Source organism: Hyperolius riggenbachi, chromosome 1, assembly GCF_040937935.1.
Source record: "Hyperolius riggenbachi isolate aHypRig1 chromosome 1, aHypRig1.pri, whole genome shotgun sequence".
Taxonomy (NCBI): Eukaryota; Metazoa; Chordata; class Amphibia; order Anura; family Hyperoliidae; genus Hyperolius; species Hyperolius riggenbachi.
This window is the reverse complement of record NC_090646.1, coordinates 436,776,553-436,796,933: the sequence shown is the minus strand read 5'-3', so window position 1 is coordinate 436,796,933 and position 20,381 is coordinate 436,776,553. Positions and strand designations below refer to the sequence as shown.

Sequence of the window (20,381 nt, the reverse complement as noted above, 5' to 3'; positions counted from 1 at the left end):
GCAGGCATTTTGCATCAGTGTCCAGTACTTCGGCCAGAACATTCCCATCTCCCCAGACTGTGTCCTTTGACTGTAGTTGTCGAGATACTGTTTGACGGCTTTCTCCTGTTGTAGCAGGTGGTCGAACATCAGGAGGGTCGAATTCCAGCGAGTCAGGCTATCACAAATCAAGCACCTCACCGGCAAGTTTTTTCTCCGCCGAATATCGGCAAAGCGTGCCATGACCGTGTAAGACTGCCTGAAATGCCCACACACCTTCCTGGACTGCTTTAGGACGTCCTGTAAGCCTGGGTATTTAGACACAAATCTCTGAATTACGAGATTGAGCACATGTGCCATGCAGGGTACATGTGTCCACTTTCCTAAATTCAAAGCCAAAATGAGATTTCTGCCGTTGTCACACACCACGTTGCCGATCTCCAGTTGGTGCGGGGTCAGCCACTGATCCACCTGTTTGTTCAGAGTAGGCAGGAGAGCTGCTCCAGTGTGACTCTCTGCTTTGAGGCAAGACATGTCCAAGATGGCATGACACCGTCATACCTGTCATGCAGCATAGGCCCTGGGGAGCAGGTGCTGTGTAGCTGGAGAGGAGATCGCAGCACCAGTAGAGTTGATGCCACTCAGCCAAGGAGGAGGAGGATGACAACAGCGAAGAGAATGTAGCAGGAGGAGAGGAGGTGGCAGCAGGCCTGCCTGCAAGCCGTGGAGGTGTCACTAGGTCCACTGCACAGCCACGTACTCCCTGCTTGCAAGCGGTCACCAGGTCGGCCCAATGAGCTGTGTAAGTAATGTACCTGCCCTGACCGTGCAACAGCAAAAGATCCCCAGGCAACCCCTCTCCCAGGACAAGACAGCCTGGTCCACCGGTGCACAATCCCTCTGTGGGTCACCACTTCCACAAACTGGAATCCAGAATAGAGATTTGAAGGAGGCACTCCACTGGTAAGTTTAAACTTGTGTTTAATAAATTCAGTAGCTTAACACAACATGTTTCAGGGTTTCCCCTTTCCGTGCTTGGCATACCAGGCATCCGTGGTCAGATGGACCCTTGACCCAACACTGTGTGCCAGAGATGACACCACTTGCCTCTCAACTTCATGGTACAGTTTGGGTATTGCCTTTTTGGAGAAATAATTGCAGCCTGGTATCTTCCACTGCGGTGTCCCAATGGCCACAAATTTTCGGAAGGCCTCAGAGTCCACCAGCTGGTATGGTAACAGCTAGCGGGATAACAGTTTCGCCAAGCCAGCTGAGAGATGCCGGGCAGGGGGTGACTGGCAGGCATTGGCTTCTTCTGCTCAAAGATTGCCCTCACGGATACCTGGCTGCTGCTGTGGGCAGAGGAGCAGGAACCGCTCAAGATGAGAGGCGGAGTGGAGGAGGGAGGCTGTGATTGTGAAGGTGCAAGGGAGAAAGCGTCTGAAGATGATGCACCTGAAGGAGGAAGAGGAGAAGGAGGGTGGCTTTTCTTTTGTGTGCTGCTTTTCCTCAGGTGGTCTTCCCATTGCAGTTTGTGCCTTTTTTGCATGTGCCTTCATAAGGCAGTTGTTCCTACGTGGGTGTTGGCCTTTCCATGGCTCAATTTTTGGTGGCAGAGAGTACAGATGGCATTGCTCTGATCTTTGGCATACACACTAAAAAATGTCCACACCACTGAGCCACCCTGGGGTGTGGGCACTATGGTGGCGTCAGCAGCTGACGTTGAAGGGCATGTTGGCTGGCTGTCCATAGGTGGCGATACATGTTGCCAGACACTGCCACCAGCTGTTTCTGAGGACGAGCTCCCCTTCTTCTTTCAGCAACTCGTCTCCTCCTACTCCTCTCTGACTCCTCCTCTGAACTGTCCCCTTGGTCATCGTGTCTCCTAGGATCCTACATGGCATCCATGGCAGTATCATCATCATAATCATCCTCCAAAGCTTTGCTTGTATCAGACACCACCAAAACGGCACCAACAGCAGGTACTTCATCATCCTCCTCCTCACACCTTATGTCCATAGTGTCGCCTAACTCAGACATATGAGGTGGTGTAACTTGCCTAGCGCCTTCATCTTGTTGTAACAATAATGGCTGTGAATCAGTGATTTCCCCACTAAATAACTCCTACGAAGTGTCAAATGTAGCGGATGTGGTACTTGGAGTAGCGCTGGTGGATGCGGAAGATGAGGTGTTCTGTGTTAAATAGTCAACCACGTCCTGACAATCTTGGGAGTTGATGGGACTTTCTTCGGAGCACTGTACTTTGAACCAGGGATGCACAAAATCAAACAGACCTGCTGGGTGGCATGCCTCTGGATCTGCCCCTGCCTCTGCCTCTACCTGTTTTGTCCATATCAATGGGGGATGAAGTGAAAGTTATGCACGGATTGGTATACTAAACATCATGCGGTCACACAGGTGCAGTGAACAGGTAGCAGTGACTGGTATTACAATACAATGTGCAGCTGTCACACAGGTGCAGTTAACAGGTATGCACGGACTGGTATACTAAACAGCGTGCAGTCACACAGGTGCAGTGAACAGGTAGCAGTAACTGGTATTACAATACAATGTGCAGCTGTCACACAGGTGCAGTGAACAGGTTTGCAGGGACTGGTATTACAATACAATGTGCACCTGTCACACAGGTGCAGTTAACACGTATACACGGACTTGTATACTAAACAGCGTGCAGTCACACAGGTGCAGTGAACTGGTAGCAGTGACTAGTACTACAATACAATGTGCAGCTATCACACAGGTGCAGTTAACAGGTATGCAAAGACTGGTATACTAAACAGCATGTGGTCACACAGGTGCAGTGAACAGGTATACAGGGATTGGAATTACAAATGTGCAGCTGTCACACACAGGTACCGTGAACAGGTTCAATGACTGGAGGTATATTACACTGCTTGTGCTCACATAGGTAGGTAGGTAGGTGCACTGAACAGTGAACAGGTGCAGTGATTGGAATTACAAATGTGCACCTGTCACACACAGGTACCGTGAACAGTTGCAATGACTGGAGGTATATCACACTGCTTGTGCTCACGTAGGTAGGTAGGTGGGTGCACTGAACAGTGAACAGGTGCAGTGATTGGGATTACAAATGTGCAGCTGCCTGTCACACACACACACAGGCAGGTGCCCTGAACAGGTGCAATGACTGGTGGTATTACCAATGTGTGCGCTCACGTAGGTATAGGTAGGTAGGTGCACTGAACAGTGAACAGGTGCAGTGATAGGGATTACAAATGTACAGCTGGCTGTTACACTATTGCCGCTCGGGAGACTGTTAGACAGCGTAAACACCGTCTAATTACTGGTACAGTGCTGCGATCAGCAGCAGCGCTGTACTGGGGACAGCCATGTGACACGGCTGTCCCCTCCTGAGGCTTGGGAGTGATCGGCTGTGGCGGGGGGAGGGAGGGAGCAGAGCTGCAAAAAAAAAAAGTAATTTTTATAAAAAAAAAAAAAAAGTTAACATAAATATTGATTTAAAAAAATAAACACGGGGGGTGGGGGTTGGGGTTGGGGGCGATGAGACCCCACCAAAAGACAGCTCTGTTGGTGGGGAGAAAGGGGGGGAATCACTTGTGTGCTGTGTGGTGTGGCCCTGCAGCTTGGCCTTAAAGCTGCAGTGGCCAGTTTAATGAAAAAGTGCCTGGTCTTTAGGGGGTTTAACACTGCGGTCCTCAAGTGGTTAAGTATTCGAAGCATTCCTGGTCTGGCTATTCCATTTAGTAGATGCAGTACCCTTTGCAAAAAGCAGCTATCACTTTGTTTCACAGCTTAGAACTTAGATTGCCATGAAGATGCAATTATCAGTGAAAGACAGTTCTAACAAAAATTAGGGACAACATTTACCTTGACTCAACCTAAATACAAGGATGGCATATGTGTTTTAGTCCAGTTGCCAAATTCTTATATCATCCTATGCCCCCTTAATAATTGTGGTTACAATAACCAGCTGGGTAGAAGAAAAGTAATTGCCTTAAAGCGTCATAGTAGACAGTGGATAACTATTTGGTTCCAGTAGCATGGATAAGCATAGTTATTTATTCCAGCTTAAAGATCACAAACAAGTAAAACTACAATAATAATAATAATAATAATACACACATATGAAGTATATGCAAGTCATTATAATGAATATGAACCTCAAAGCTTTGCACATTGATAAATATTTCTCCACGCAACTGCTTATTTAAAATAAAACAGATTATACTGTCTCCTGCAATTATTACAAAAGAGAAATCCACATATGTAATTTATTTTGATTGAGATTAACTCTCCAAAAAGGTTGTCAGGTAGAATTACCTTGTTTAGCCCTGTCTTCCTGAGGGTGCTAGCAAATGGATAAGCAATTCACAAGGTATTAAGTTTAATAGGCTGTCATTACCACACTGTGAGAGGAATACATTCTTCTGGCACTTAGTTCGGCTTTTGGTTCAGCCACAGTATTTAGTGAAAGCTATAAACTCTAACATGACTGCAGAAGAACAATCACAATGAGCCAACAGGATTAAAGAACATATTGATAGAAGAGGGAAAGGTGTGATGTTCCACGATTTAAGCCCTCGGAAAGACTTTCTTATAAAATCAGGCATAGTTTGTTTTTCTTTTTTTTTCTTCGGTACCATGGGCTTTAGAACTAAAACATGCTCATTGTAATCTTTTGCTGCCAGCATTTAAGTGCCATTTATTTTAGAAAATAAAAGGTAGGAGACGTTGCAGCAGCCAAAAGATAATGGCTTTAAAATACTATGTTAAAAGCTATAAAAACAGCAATTGAGTAAATTATACCACCGCTCTTGAAAATGATATGGGAACATTTCTTACAGCCTATGCAAGTTCAGTAAAGACACACTGGAAAGAGTTCATTCACTATTTCATTTTTATCTTTATTTTTTAGGGAAATAAACTAACTTTAAAATGCTGCACTACAGACTGTGAGCTATTAAAAAATTCTAAGTGATAGCACTACAATAGCCAAACATAATGGAAATACTAAGTTTGATAAAATATTCATTTTTTTCCTATTGCTTTTTGCTTGCGGATAATATCACAAGATGTTCACTGTCTCCATCTGTCATCCAGTTTTAGGATAAGTTGTCAGAGCTAATTCAAATACATGAAATAAGTTGAGGAGACTCAGACTTCTCCACATGTCTGGAATTCAGAAGAATTAAATTACACTATGATGTAAACAGCCGGGAATAGTTGGCTTATTCATCATTATAGGACCTGACATAAAAAGGCTACTGAACTAGTATTATTGACAACAATCTTTGCTCGGGAGCAATCTAGAGGAAAATGGTTTTGAAGGGTGCTGACAAAATGTAAATAGTTCAGACAAGACCACTGAGCAATGATGTTTGGTCTATTTTCATATACAGACCAGATGGTAAATATGTGCACATTAACATTATAATACATACTGGAGAAAGAGACAGATAATAGTAATCATCATCATCATCATAATAAAAAGTTACTTTTCAAGGTTAAGTGTTGTAATTGTTATCAATGAGATAACTCCCATATTAAAAATCTTTGTGCAATGTGCGAAAATTAATGTATCAAACTTGTAAAAAGAGCGACCTTCATTATTCTCTAAGCTAATATTACATAACAGATCAAATTTAGAGCTTTAGCAGTGCTAAAAGTCTTGCCTTTTATTAAATTGACATGGTAGCGACCACATTGATCTTAACAAAAATTTGCCATTTTCAGTAAAAGTCCGATGCAGGATGACCTCTGGGTTCAGGGCTGTTATGGTCAATCATTTATTACATATATTAGCTTAGTAGTAACTTGCCCCTTCTGTGCTACAGGATAATGAGGGAAATAAATATTCATCATATTCTTAAAATTTTACCAAGTTAAAAGGTGACACTTAAAACAATATTATGACTGGTCTAATGAACACCTTCATTCTAGTCTTGTTTATGTGCCTGTTTGCTTCAGTTGTAATTATACAAGATACTGGCTTTTGCAGTGCTTTATACCTAAATGTCTTGACACAATTTTATTTCCAAAAGCATTAGCAACCGGTAGTCAATGAATATAATTTGAATGAATTCCAGGAACTTATTTCTGCAAATGGAAAATTGTACTGTGGCCAATGACTCAATGTGCCTTATAAAGCTATGCTAAATTTAGAGTGGACTGCATCATATTCTTTCAAGAACATCACAGTTCTTGTTCACCTCATTAGTTCCTTTGGGCAATGCAAATTAACTTGGGAAAACAAAATTATAATGGGACTTTAAGGACTTATACTTCCTTTAACAAAATAAAGGTTTGTTCTACAAACAACCTACTTCTATTATACTATAGATGTGCATTTTTTTAATCAAAAAGACTGTCCTAAGGTAACCATTAATGGCTTCATTTTTAGTAAATAATCATATTGGGCAGCACGGTGGCGTAGTGGTTAGCTCTCTCGCCTTGCAGCGCTGGGTCCCTGGTTCGAATCCCAGCCAGGGCACTATCTGCAAAGAGTTTGTATGTTCTCTCCGTGTCTGCGTGGGTTTCATCCGGGCACTCCGGTTTCCTCCCACATTCCAAAAACATACAGATAAGTTAATTGGCTCCCTCTAAAAATTGGCCCTAGACTACAGTACTTACACTACATAATATAGACATATGGCAATGGTAGGGATTAGATTGTGAGCTCCTTTGAGGGACAGTTAGTGACAAGACATGTATATACTGTACAGCGCTGCATAATATGTTGGCGCTATATAAATACTAAATAATAATAATAAAATATTGGAAAGCACATTGGCATAGTCATTAACCACTTGCCGACCGCGCACTCATAACGTGCGTCGGCAAAGTGGCAGCTGCAGGACCAGCGACGCAGTTCTGCGACGCCGGCTGCAGGCTAATTAATCAGGAAGCAGCCGCTCGCACGAGCGGCTGCTTCCTGTCAATTTACGGCGGGGGGCTCTGTGAATAGCCTGCGGGCCGCCAATCGCGGCTCGCAGGCTAAGTGTAAACACAAGCGGAAATAATCCGCTTTGTTTACATTTGTACAACGCTGCTAACAGTAGCAGCATTGTACCAGATCAGCGATCCGCGGCCAATCAGCGGCCGGGGATCGCTGTCACATGACAGGCAGGAGCCTGTTAGAGGCTGCACAGGACAGATCTGTTCCTGTGCAGCCTCGGATCTCCGGGGAAGGGAGGGAGGAGAGGGAGGGGGGGAATTTCGCCACGGAGGGGGGCTTTGAGGTGCCCCCCCGCAACATCCAGGCAGGCAGGAGCGATCAGACCCCCCCAGCACATCATCCCCCTAGTGGGCAAAAAAAGGGGGGCGATCTGGTCGCTCTGCCTAATGTTTGATCTGTGCTGGGGGCTGCACAGCCCACCCAGCACAGATCAGCTAAAACAGTGCTGGTCCTTAAGGGGGGGTAAAGGCTGGGTCATCAAGTGGTTAACAAACACAGAACATTTATATTTCACTTTTCTCCTGGCAGACTCAAAGCGCCAGAGCTGCAGCCACTAGGGCACGCTCTATAGGTAGTAGCAGTGTTAGGGAGACTTGCCTAAGCTCACCTACTGAAATAGGTGCCAGCTTACTAAACAGGCAGAGCCGAGATTCGAACCCAGGTTTCCTATGTCAGAGGCAGAGCCCTTACCCATTACACTATCCAGCCAACATGCATTATTACCCTTAACTTGCAGTGCTGGGTCACCACTTCAAACCCCAGCCAGGGCACTATCTGCAAGGAGTTTGTATGTTGTCCTAGTGTCTGTGTGGGGTTCCTCCGGCACTCTGGTATGACTGATAGGGATTAGATTGTGAGCTCATCTGAGGGGAGTTATTGACATGACTTTGTACTCTGTAAAGCACTATGGCACTATGGAAGATATCAGCACTATATAAATTATATATATATATATATATATATATATATATATATATATATATATCCACAAAGGTTTGCAGCACATGAATGCTTTTTTTTTTTAAAGCCAAACAGTGAATGGTGGGAATGTCTGAAACTGTTGCTTATACCATTAATTGTTTGGCTCCAATTTATTTATTATTCATTTACTGTATTTATAAAACACCAACATACAATGCAGCAATAAAGAGTGTTGCAGACCTTTGTGGATGCTCTGTCTGATCCACTGATTCTATCTATCTATCTATCTATCTATCTATCTATCTATATATATATATATATATATATGCATATATAAATTTATTTTTAAAGCGCCAACATATTCCGTGGCACTGTACAAAGTAAGAAAGTAAGAAAACAAACAAAGGATACATAATGATACAGTCAATGATATACATAAAATATGAACACTGATACAAAATACAGAACTGCTGGTTACAATTGCAAATTTAACATGATAACTAAAATGTATAAATGTCTAACAGAGTGCAAGCAATGAAATTAATAACATTGCATGACACAAAAGGGTGAGAGCCCTGCCCTTGCAAGCTTATAATCTAAAGGAATGGGGTGGAAACAATATGCTGTATATATATATATATATATATATATATATATATATATATATATATATATACAGTATATTCAGATTATATTGCAAGGATGTCGTTATTCAGATCGTATTGTATGCAACCTAAGAAGCTGTTGGGCCCAATCAACCATGAATAATCACATTATCAATAGTTTTTTTTAAAGAAATGATCGTTTTGCTATGCAGATTTCTCCAAAGATATGGACATAACTGGTGGAAATATGATCACAAGTTCTTTAGGGGTGTGGATTGATGAAATATGATATTTTTCAGTTTTAAGGATCATATCACAAATATTTTCATTCGCTAAATATTACACCATTAATTGGCACCTTTATAAAGAAAGTCCATCCTTGGTTTAGATATGTTAACAAAGCAATTCTACTGACTTTATGATGAGACTTGCATGGAATTAATAAAAAAAAAACTTGTATAAAAATGCATATAACTTAATGTCAGTGTAACCCGAAAGAGCTGCTGAGGACTGTACAATTGGAATATGTGTACCAGATATAACCAGTTGACATATCTATGGTATGGTGACGTATCTATAAACACAAGCTTTAACTTAGAACTATCTGATAGCATGATATATCTGAAAAGTAAGCATACATTTCTAAAAGGGTGCAGTCATCTCTGGTAAATGGCATTGGGGTTTGAATTGCGGATCCTGCTTTTGGAAACCTGAAATATTATGAACACTGCACTTCAGCACCCAAGCTAGTGTACCAATTATGGGGTTGTAGTCCACATGACTCCGATGCTGCCTCTTTACAAACTGGAAGGAGGAAGTATTAGAGTCATGTGAAGCACAGTGTGAGTGACCTCCCCATAACCTTGTCCACTATATTGGGTTTCCAAATGCAGGATCCCGAATTCGAGCACCAAAACTACTGGTAAAATATAGACTTCTATGCCAAGTCTAACCAATATGGAAAAAAAAATGTTGTTGTCACTTTAACCTATTCATTACCATAGTACAAATTAAAAGAGCTAAGTGTTAAAGTAAATGAATAAACACAAATATCAATACATTTGTATTTATGAGTATACGCTCCTGTTTTCTATAGTGCATGAGAAAACATTATTTCACATTTCACTCAGGGGACTTAGTGATTAAAGGATTCTAGATTTGGTTAATTAAACCTTCACATGCTGATATATTTAGCCCTCCAATTACTGATCAGGACCGAGCACAATTACTGCTGGTCAACTAAGAGCAGACTTGCAAAAAAAAAACCTCAGTTAATGGAATAAGACCTCTTAGAATATTACTGAAACGACTTTATGTAGTGAACTTTATGTAGTAAATCTCATGTATACATTCTTCACATAAGAATAAGGAAAGCTTGCACAGAAAGTCTACAAAAATCAAACCTGAGTGTGTATTTTATATCTAAAATATGTATTTTACACAACACAATTATATACTGTTTTTGAGACAGCCCTGTGTGAAGCCATTCACAAAGTCTCTGTGGGCATGACTGCTGCTGTTGCTTTGCACAGCATCGTGTTGCTGATCAGGGGGGCAATAAGGCAGCACACAGTTACAAAGTTCTCTGAGAAAATGTGCAGTCTGCAGCTCTAAATGTCTTTGCCACAGAAAATAGCTGACAAAGGGTGCGCCTGTCCAGGTACTATGCTATGTGTGTCATAGAATAATGCGGTTCTTGATTTAGGCATAAATACCAAAGACAATTTACTCTTTTGAACACAAGAGTTGTCACTTGGATGTGTTAGGAAAGGTCTTCGACATTCTAGGTGCTCATCATGTGGTACATGGAGATGCTTCAGATTGGTCCAGGGGTATTTAAGCCTGATAAGTAACTTTAGAAACTTACAAACCACAAATAAATTATAATAGGGAAACCCTGAAAACAACGTATACACAACAGTGTATAAAAGTACTAAGGTACTACTGCTAATTTTACATTTGGAGACAAAAGCTCTCATACGGGGCACGATTTTATTTATTGTATTTATAAAGTGCCAACATATTACGCAGCACTGGACAAAAAATATATACAATGATACAAAAGGCTATACAACATAGGACAAAGCTGTACAAGGTAAACAGGGTACAAGATACATGATCATGCGATTTTGGGCTGCTTAGGTAGGCCCAGTACTACAAGTACTAGGCTAAAAACATTTTAGCAATGTTGGAAAACTGCATACTGAAATTAAAAGGTCATATTTCGTAGCAACAAAATGTTAAATGTTTTGTGCAGGACTGATATATTCTATATCAGCCTTTTATATTATAATGGAGTTAATAGTTACATGATAGATTGAACATAACATTGATAATTGAAGGTAATGTTTCTAATTCATAATGTTAGTATTGTCCTACCTGATAAACACACTATTGTTGGGCATAACAGATCAGTTAAATATAACACAAATGTGCAACATGGATGTGAAGAACTTAGGAATATTAACTAACTATAATCTCACAACCAATTAATAGCTGCATAACCCTAACATATGGTGTATAGAGAGGGAATTTTAAACAGGGTAGAAGTTTATTATTGCCAAAATATAAACTACTTCCATGGCTATATCTTGACTATGATAAAGTGTTGATGTCTCTACTGTAAAAATCAAATAGGAAATGTTGAAGATTTGAAAGAAATCAATTTAGTTCGATTAATTTGCAGAAAAAGGCAGCTTTAGAGTTGATGAAAGTAATATGGGAAACCTTTATCCCAAGATAGAAGAAAAGAGATATAAGCAGTTTATAGAGGAGGTGGGATCTGCAGGATAAGAGTAGTGCAACTGGTGCAAAGTGGTTAATCGGTTAGCACTTTGGCCTTGCTGTGTTAGTATCCAAGCTTCAACTTTCAACCAAGATACTTTAGGCCTTACGCTAACTACAAACATGATACAAAAATGGTGCCACCCATGTTACCTGGGCAATGCTTGAGTTGTTATAGTACAGTGCATTTTGCAAGTAGCGCAATGCATATTACCCTGAGTACACCCAGGTAACGCAGGTTGTGTTTAATGCTATGCTATGTAGTGGACCTAGGTACTGGTTAAATTGCTTTTGCTGTGCACAGAAATCTTATTGATATTTAGTGTTTTTTGTCCCAATGTGTATCGAGTTTGTTTGTTCTCCCTGTGTTTTTGTGGGTTTGCTCTGGACACTCCAGCTTCCTCCCACATCCCAAAAACATACTGAAGATTAACTGGCTTTCCCCAAAATAGGTCTTTCATAAAATTCAGTTTCATTCTAACTTGAAATCTCATTTAACGTTTTGAGGAGTTTGACATCAAACATTTGACGGACATCATTTTTCATTTTTACATAAGAGAAAACGCTTTATATTATAAAACAAAAATGCATCTCCACTTCAAGCAAATTGGCCAGATGATCAGAGCTGAATCTTAAACGTGATGGTTTTATTCACTCATGTATAGCATTAATTTGTCATCCATGTAATACAATGCCATGGTCAGAATACTGCTGAATATGCCCTTATTTCATATGCAACAGCTGTTACCATGCAGTTAAGTCTTGGAATATAGAATTAATTGACATTCTTCAAATTAATTCAGTTTGTTAGGAGCTGAGTGCTAGTTTCAAACTGGAAATCCTTCAGAAAGAAAATCAAATAAATTGTGCTTTAGGAGTGCCAAATCTGTGACATTTAATTAACTGAATGAAAAAGAACGCAGCAGAATTTGAACGCTGTTTTCAATAATCACATACAGTTCTGCTTTAATAAATATTAAGTAACGAAAGCAATTGTTTACTGAGTGGCTTTGAAGATGAAAATATGTCACACATTTTGCAAGATAATGATAACATTACAATTTTAGGGTATTATTTACTAAAAGAATCATTTTCATCAAAAGCTGTTTTCATTGCAAATAGCCGCTTTTTATTTCATGGAAAATGCCTATTTTTTGTTTAGCTTCCCCAGAACTTAATTGGGCATTTGAAGTGAGCAAAAAGTAGTGTGAAAATTGCTTTTACTGTATGTTAAAATGGCCCCTTGGCCTTCTGTATTTTTCTTAAACACCTTTAAATTGCAGTCATTTCTGTAAGCACCGCTGTTTGTTCAGATATAGCTATGCCATGGGACACTTAAGGCACAAATTATAACATACTTGGCAGGTTGCCTTGATCCCTGATTCACATGACTCCTAAGCATCTTGCAGTGGGGCTGGACAGTGCTTAACCCATCCAGCTAGCCATGCTGTTCTTTAGTAAAGAGAAATAGATTGACTGTTATGTTTAGCCTATTTTCCCAAATACCTAACTTATTAGTATTTATTTAAAGAAAAGCTGCTTAACTCTGTGTAAGCAAAAACCCCATGCTTCTATCAATGAATTTACTTAGAAGTAGAATCAGAAGAATAAATTATTTGTAATGATATTCCATTTATCTTAGAGACAGTATGCTGAATGTTACATATTGTCTACTAGTAATTAAAGGACTACATTGGTCTCAATTCACTAAGCAGTTTAGACTCGTGTACTGATGGTTTTTAGTCTACTGGTAGTTTGGTGTAATGTTTTAGACCTGTTTTTAGACCTAGTCTAAAACGTTTGGTAATTAGGTCGGTAAAACAGCGGAAATTATCAAAAGATGCAATTCCCAAAAGGCAAACAAGTAGTAACAACGCCCAATTTTCTGACAGCTGATTTATGTCGGTAAAGTAATTCTTTGAGGTATTTTAGATGTGAGAATGGAACCTTGAGAATGAATTATGCAGGAGTTTAATAGTATCCAGAGGAGAGCTCATCGGAGGAGAATGATGTCAGTCATAGCTACTCGTTTTGCATGTGTTGTTGTGTGAATTGCATTTTTTGATCATTTCCCCTGCTTTACCGACCTAATTACTGAATGTTTTAGACCAGGTCTAAACTCAGGTCGAAAACATTCGGTAGTTATTAATAAATTCCCTTTTGATGCAACTGATTTACACCAAACCATCAGTAGACTAAAAACCATCAGTAGACCAGTCTAAAATGCTTAGTGAATTGAGGCCATTGTTTGTAGTGGATTACAACAACAACAAAAATTATACTAGATGCATGAATGGAAAATGATTATTTCCTTGTTCCAAAACTCATTGGTGATTGAATGTCAATCATTATAACATCTTGCACCCCTCAGTATGCCTTTAGCGATGTACAGTAGGTGCAATATAAATCTGTGCAGTCAATGATCACCCACTTGCCTCCCCAACGTCCCTTCATACTTCTTCCCCCTCTCTTCGATCACAAATCAATCACGGATGCCCTAGTTTTTTTATATATATATATTTTATTTGATGTTTTTGTCGAATTTGTTGAATCTAAAATCTGATCTATTGAGAACATCTACTACCATATGTTTATGCCTGTAATGACATTTTTTGGGGAAGGTGCTGCTATGCATACTCATAGTGCTTAACAGACATCTCTAAGCACCTAGCAAATATATAACTGATATCAGAAAAACATTTAAAGGAAAATGTTAATAGCATATAGTGGAATGCAGTAAATTATGCAGGATACCCACTTTTACATTAAACATCCTGGTTTCAGCATCAGGAACACTTCCTATAGCTATATACCTCTGTATATTGGTATGTAGCCCTAGTATTACACATTATACACAGCCTAGGCTGTTTATAATGTGTAATTCCCCCCCCCCCCCGGGCATTCTGAGAGACCAAAGAGCTTTTCTACTAGCTTTAGAACTCTCAGTATATGAACATTCTGCAGACATCAACTGCCAGTAATAAAGATACTGCCACCTGTTAAACATTTCAGAGTAAATCACTCAGTGAAATGATTTTACAATGGGCAGATGCTGACTAAGTAATTTATAAATAAATATTGTAAAAAAGATAAGTAATTTGATGTGTGATGTTATTTTGACTACAGTTCCTCTTTAAAGTCCCAGCAGTTCACTGCTATAATTTAGACAACACACTTTGAAATTAAAGCTCATTCTCTTTCTTTATCAGAAAACAAAACTGTTGAAAATAGTTTGACTGTGACAGCATATCCTCTTTTTTCTATTACAGGGGGAACTCCTTCAAGGCAGAAAGGATTTGTAGGATGTATCCGCTCTTTAAAATTAAATGGCATTGCAGTTGATTTGGAAGAAAGAGCTAAAGTGACTCCGGGAATTAAACCAGGCTGCCCTGGGCATTGCAGCAGCTATGAAAGCTTGTGCCACAATGGAGGACAGTGTGTTGAAAAGCAAACTGGATTTGCTTGTAGTTGTAGCTTGTCTGCATATACTGGAGCATTTTGTAAAAAAGGTGGGTGTTATCTAATATATTCCAAAATGACATGGATGGTCTGATTAGAGGAACTGCAATGTGTGATCCTTGAGGTTAAACCACCACTGAGGCTGCAGTGATCATATCCTGCTGAGGCTGTGAGTTAGCCAGGAAGTGCAGAAAACCATGGTTTCCCAAAGCCCCTTGCACATCAGTAGTAGTGATCAGCTTCATCAAAATAAATAGGGGAAAAGTGAATGCTATACATTACTGGGCAGCGCATATATATTCAGTGCTGCAATGCAATGTCCAGTGAATAAACAGTGTTTAAGAGTGAGGCTTATAAAAAAATACGTTTTTTAAAATGTTTAATTGTGCTATTTAGTCACATATAGCACCCCACCACCCAGCCAAATAGGTACATCACTGACACAAAGTCATTCACTAGCCTGTTGAACATAGTTATAGAAGTTTATAAAACAAGTTATGCAACTATAGATTTCCAGTATATGTTTCTAGAACATGACTTTGGCCTACATAGAGAGCTTCATGTACTGATAACTGCCCCTCTTCAATTCATTACTATAGGATACTGAGGGAGTAAAATATTGACATCGATTTACTTAAAGAGAATCTGTATTGTTAAAATCGCACAAAAGTAAACATACCAGTGTGTTAGGGGACATCTCCTATTACCCTCTGTCACAATTTCGCCACTCCCCGCCGCATTAAAAGTAGTCAAAAACAGTTTTAAAAAGTTTGTTTATAAACAAACAAAATGGCCACCAAAACAGGAAGTAGATTGATGTACAATATGTCCACACATAGAAAATACATCCATACACAATCAGGCTGTATACAGCCTTCCTTTTGAATCTCAAAAGATCATGTGTGTGTTTACCTTTTGTCCCCTTCTTCTCTCATGCACTGAACATTACAGGCTTCCTGCAGACAGCTCTGCCTGTGCCTGTGTTTGTAATTCCTCAGTATGTGTCAGCCAGCTACTTTCACAGCCTAACAGAGGAGGATTTTTATCCAGCTCTCTTCTATCACTGATAAGATAGCAGAAAAACTGCTGGCTTATGTAAATAAAACACACACTGGAGTGTGCATAGAGGAACAGACCAGCACGGAAGAGTTGGCAGCCTTCCAGACACAGGCCGACAAGTCTGACAGGGGAAAGATACATTGATTTATTACAGAGACCGTGATAGTACAAAGTGCTGCAGTGAGCCAGAACACATTAGCATAGGTTTAGTAACTTGTAGGATGGTAGAAAAAACGTTGTAATTTTTGTTACACAGTCACTTTAAGTTACTTTTGGAACTCAACTTTAGAGTAAATTGAGAGCCCCTGGTATGTATTATACACCACTTGGAATCAGGGCCGGGCCGAGGCAGAGGCGAGAGAGGCTCCAGCCTCAGGGCGCAGTGTAGGAGGGGGCACACAACTCACTTAGCTATCATTCCCCTATTGTGTTCAAAGCAGAGAGAAATAACAACAAGGGGATTAATGACAGTGATTGCAAGCCAGATAACTAGAGATCAAGGTGTTGGGGGCCCTGGGGCACCTCCTAGTCTAATAGCGATCAGTGTGTGATGCCTGGGGTGGGAGGGATGGAGGGGAGCACTTTGGTGTCTCAGCCTTGGGTGATGGAGGACCTTGTCCCGGCTCTGCTTGGAACCATCAAGTTTAAAGCTTTAAGTATTGAGCAACACCATGTCTGAGTAATTGTACAGGTCACTCTGATTTATGAAAATTCTTACTAATCTGCAAAACATATCAGGAAAACATATATGACAAACAAATACATTATTTCCACTCATTAGCATGCTAATACAATATATCATGGTTACACCTAAAGGCGAAGGTTCAGCACTACTGAAAGAGTAGCCCACTGGAGCATTAGCATTGTCATAAGACTGTGAGTCAGGCACACACAACTTGCTTATTCTGCTGTAAAGTTCTCCAGCTCAGCAAGCCCAGAATGATGGACAGTGGAGTGCAACATTGGCATTGTCCTTCCATGGCTTGGAAAATTAAGATTGGAAAATGAAGTGATCAAACTCACTTTAATGTTTTTAAGCTATTGTAAGAAAGTGTGGTGATGGATAAAAGGCACAAGGTTATCATAGTCAGGATAGTGACACAGGAGAGCTGAGTTTGAATGTCAGCTCTTCTTGTTCAGTTAGCACCTATTCAGTAAGGAGTTCTTGGGCTAGACTCCCTAAAACTGCTACCCTACTGGCTACAGCTGCAGTACTTTGAGTCTGCCAGGAGAATGATAAATAAATGTTATTTTTCATGTCTATACATACACAGAACTATATACAAAAATGTGTGTCAATATTAAACTGTCAGTGTATTTTTCATGAAAAACAATATATAATGATGTTTTTTCTTTGTGTTTTGCAGAAATTTCTGCTTATTTCCAAGCAGAGTCATCCATCACGCTTAATTTCCAAGAAAATCATACTGCAGCAAAAAATTCAAGTCTACATTTATTTGCTCCTAACACAGACGCATCCGCTAAACAGAGTATTTCATTTCATTTTAGAACAACACAAGCACCAAGCTTACTATTATTTGTGAGCACTATTAGAAAGGAGTATATTTCAGTTATCATTTCAAGAAATGGTATGTAATGTTGTAAGATGCCACTTAAAAGTGTATTTAAATATAATATCAATCTAATATCTATTTAACTAGTAATAATATATATGAATTATACTTTTTCATTTTTCTTTTGTCCTTCAAAATGTATCAGCTGTACAGGTTTTAAGCACTCTCTCTAGGTGACCTAATTGTACGAATGAATAGCTAAGCAGAGAAAATAATTACAACAAAGTCCCCATTATCCAGAACTCAGGAAACCAGAAGTCTTACCTAACCGGCATGCTTTAAAGGGGTTCTTCCGCGAATGAGGAAGAAAATAAAAAGTGGTTTATGCATAAACTATTAAATATCCTTCTAAAAGAGTGTAAAAAGTTTTTTTTTTTTAAATGAATGGTTTCATCAATTTAACATGTATTGTAAATAGTGACTTATGAAGGACTGGGAGGCTAATCCATTTGTTAGGGGTGTTTTTTTTACTTTCTTTTACAACCATAACTGCTGCCTACATAGTTTTCAGTGGTATAACCCACTTCTAGCAGGAATCGCTGTTATAAATCTAACTGCTGAGCTCTGCTGAGCTGCTGAATATGTGTTTACATTGTTGCTAGGCAACCAGACCCTGTGCAGAGACTCGTTTTGTGAATAGAGTCATAAACTGCAGGGAGAATAAGTCCCATCTACACCATATGATTCTTTGTCAGATTCGATTCAATTTGATTAGATTCATTGAATTGATTTTATTCAATTTGACATATCCGATTCAAGATTCGATTCAATTTGAATCAAATTGAATCGAATCATGAATCGGACCTGTCAGATTGAATCAAATCATATCAATGAATCTAATTAAATTGAATCGAATCTGACAAAGAATCATATGGTGTAGATGGGACTGATTCTTCCTGCAGCTTATGACTCTTCACAAACGAGTCTCTGCACCAGGGGTCTGGTTGCCTGGCAACAATGTAAACACATATTCAGCAGCTCAGCGGAGCTCAGCTGTTAGGGCTGTAACGGCGATTCCTGCTAGAAGTGGGTTATACCACTGAAAACTATGTAGGCAGCAGTTATGGTTGTGAAAAGAAAAGAAAACAAAAACCACGCCTAACAAATGGATTAGCCTCCCAGCCGTCATCTGTCACTATTTACAATACATGTTATATTGATGAAACTATTCATTTTTTAAAAAAACTTTTTACACTATTTTGCAAGGATGTTTAATAGTTTATGCATAAACCACTTTTTATTTTTTTCCTCATTCGTGAAAGAACCCCTTTAAGGGATAACAGAGCTGAGCTTTTGGGGAGGTTTTTCAGAGCAGGAACTACTCACCAAGTATCGGCTTCAACGCATCTGAACATCGTCTTCAATCCATCTTGCAGCTCCCAATGGCTTTCCAGCATCCATGTACTGCTCCCCTTGTGTCATGTGACCCAATGCAGATCAGGCGACACTTTGGGAGCCACACACTGAGGACAGCAGAATGCCGCTGGGAACTGCAGCATAGAAGATGGTGCCTGGACAATCGGTGAGTATTTCCTGCTGCACCTTGGGGTGGGGGATTTCTTTTAATGCATGTTCAAGCCACCATAAAGCACATTTATCTGGCATCAGGCTATCCCTGCCTCTGCCTGGATACTGGGGATCTTGCTGTATGTGCATAACAACAGGTGTTCCTTGTTAAAATAGCAGCAAATGTGGAAACAAGTTTCTGTAAAAGCAAGTAAAGGAAAATTCCCTTTATTATATGCATATAAAAGCAATATAAACAAGTAGTAATGTTGTTATTCCACTATTCTGCACTGTGTGCTGAACTGAACAGTTTGTGGTTTTCTCATCTGCAACAGAATTTTGCTGAGATGAATATGTAGACTGCTATATTTACTTCCTTTTAACTGATAAGAGTGTTCTGACTGCCCTGCAGACCCTTTTCTTGAAACAGAACTGCATATTGTGTGCAGTGGCGGAAAGTATGAGAGGAATGGGATTAGCAAGACAGCTTGGCAATTGCATTAGTTAAAAGGAAATACCTATGGCATCCTCTTTACCACAGGGTCATTTTAAATAATGAAAAGAGCAGGAACCAGAATGTATTTTTCATGCTACTAGTTGGAGTCAATGACAAGGCTGTGTAAAAAAATGCATATGTTTACTTTTAATGGTGTTTGGGATGCTGTGATTTGCTTATCTATAGCTACTGCTTTAAAGGGAACCTAAGCTAAGAAGGATATGGATTTTGCCTTTTAAAATAATACCAGTTGCCTGACTGCTGATCCTGTGTCTCTAATACTCTTAGCCACAGCCCTCAACAAGCATGCAGATCAGGTGCTCTGACTGAAGTCAGACTGGATTAGCTGCATGCTTGTTTCAGGTCTGTGATTCAGCCACTACTGCAATCAAAGAGATTAGCAGGACTGACAAGCAACTGGTATTCTTTAAAAGGAAACATCCATATCCCTCTCAGTTTAGGTTCCCTTTAAGGTCACCTTAGGACATGCCTAATGGGGGTGTGGCAGTTCAGCAAATCGGAAATTCTAAATTGCATTCCAGTTAATATGAAGAGAAACTTTTTATATACAGTACATATCTAGGAAATGGCAAAAAAGTGATATTTGACTGAAAGATATATTTTAAAGATGCCAATAATAAACCCCACATTATTTTTTCACATAATTGTAATAAAAATGCATAACTTCACAGGAGCCTACTGCGCGGACACAGACCATACTGGGCCTGCGCAGTACGCTCCTGGTGACACCAGCGGGATCGAGGACATGGCAACGCAGACGCAGTGGTTTTCAGACTTTAAAGTCTGAAATTCCAGTAGTGAACTGGAGGCGGGGCCGGAGCATCGGTGAGTGGCTACGTGGGCACAGGATGTCTGCGAGGGACCATTAAAAGCTCCGGGTAAGTTCAACTTATTTTCCCCTGACCCCCTTACGGTACTTCTTTAACTTGTGATTTTGCTAATGATTAATCTATGTGAAAATGTTTTTTCTCATGTCCATTGACGTCAATGCATTTGGTAAAAGAGAGTTTATTTTCACA

The 20,381-nt window shown here is 39.8% G+C and overlaps 1 protein-coding gene across 4 annotated transcripts in view; it reads left to right on the top strand.

Moving 5' to 3' along the window:
- Window positions 1-20,381, top strand: part of CNTNAP4 (contactin associated protein family member 4) — a 484,789-nt gene that overhangs the window by 435,712 nt on the left and 28,696 nt on the right. For all 4 annotated transcript variants that reach the window (XM_068237691.1, XM_068237701.1, XM_068237708.1 and 1 more), the window contains 2 exons: window positions 14,517-14,756; window positions 17,133-17,354. In XM_068237691.1, the coding sequence (XP_068093792.1) occupies window positions 14,517-14,756; window positions 17,133-17,354 (462 nt within the window). The remainder of the gene's footprint in view (window positions 1-14,516; window positions 14,757-17,132; window positions 17,355-20,381) is intronic.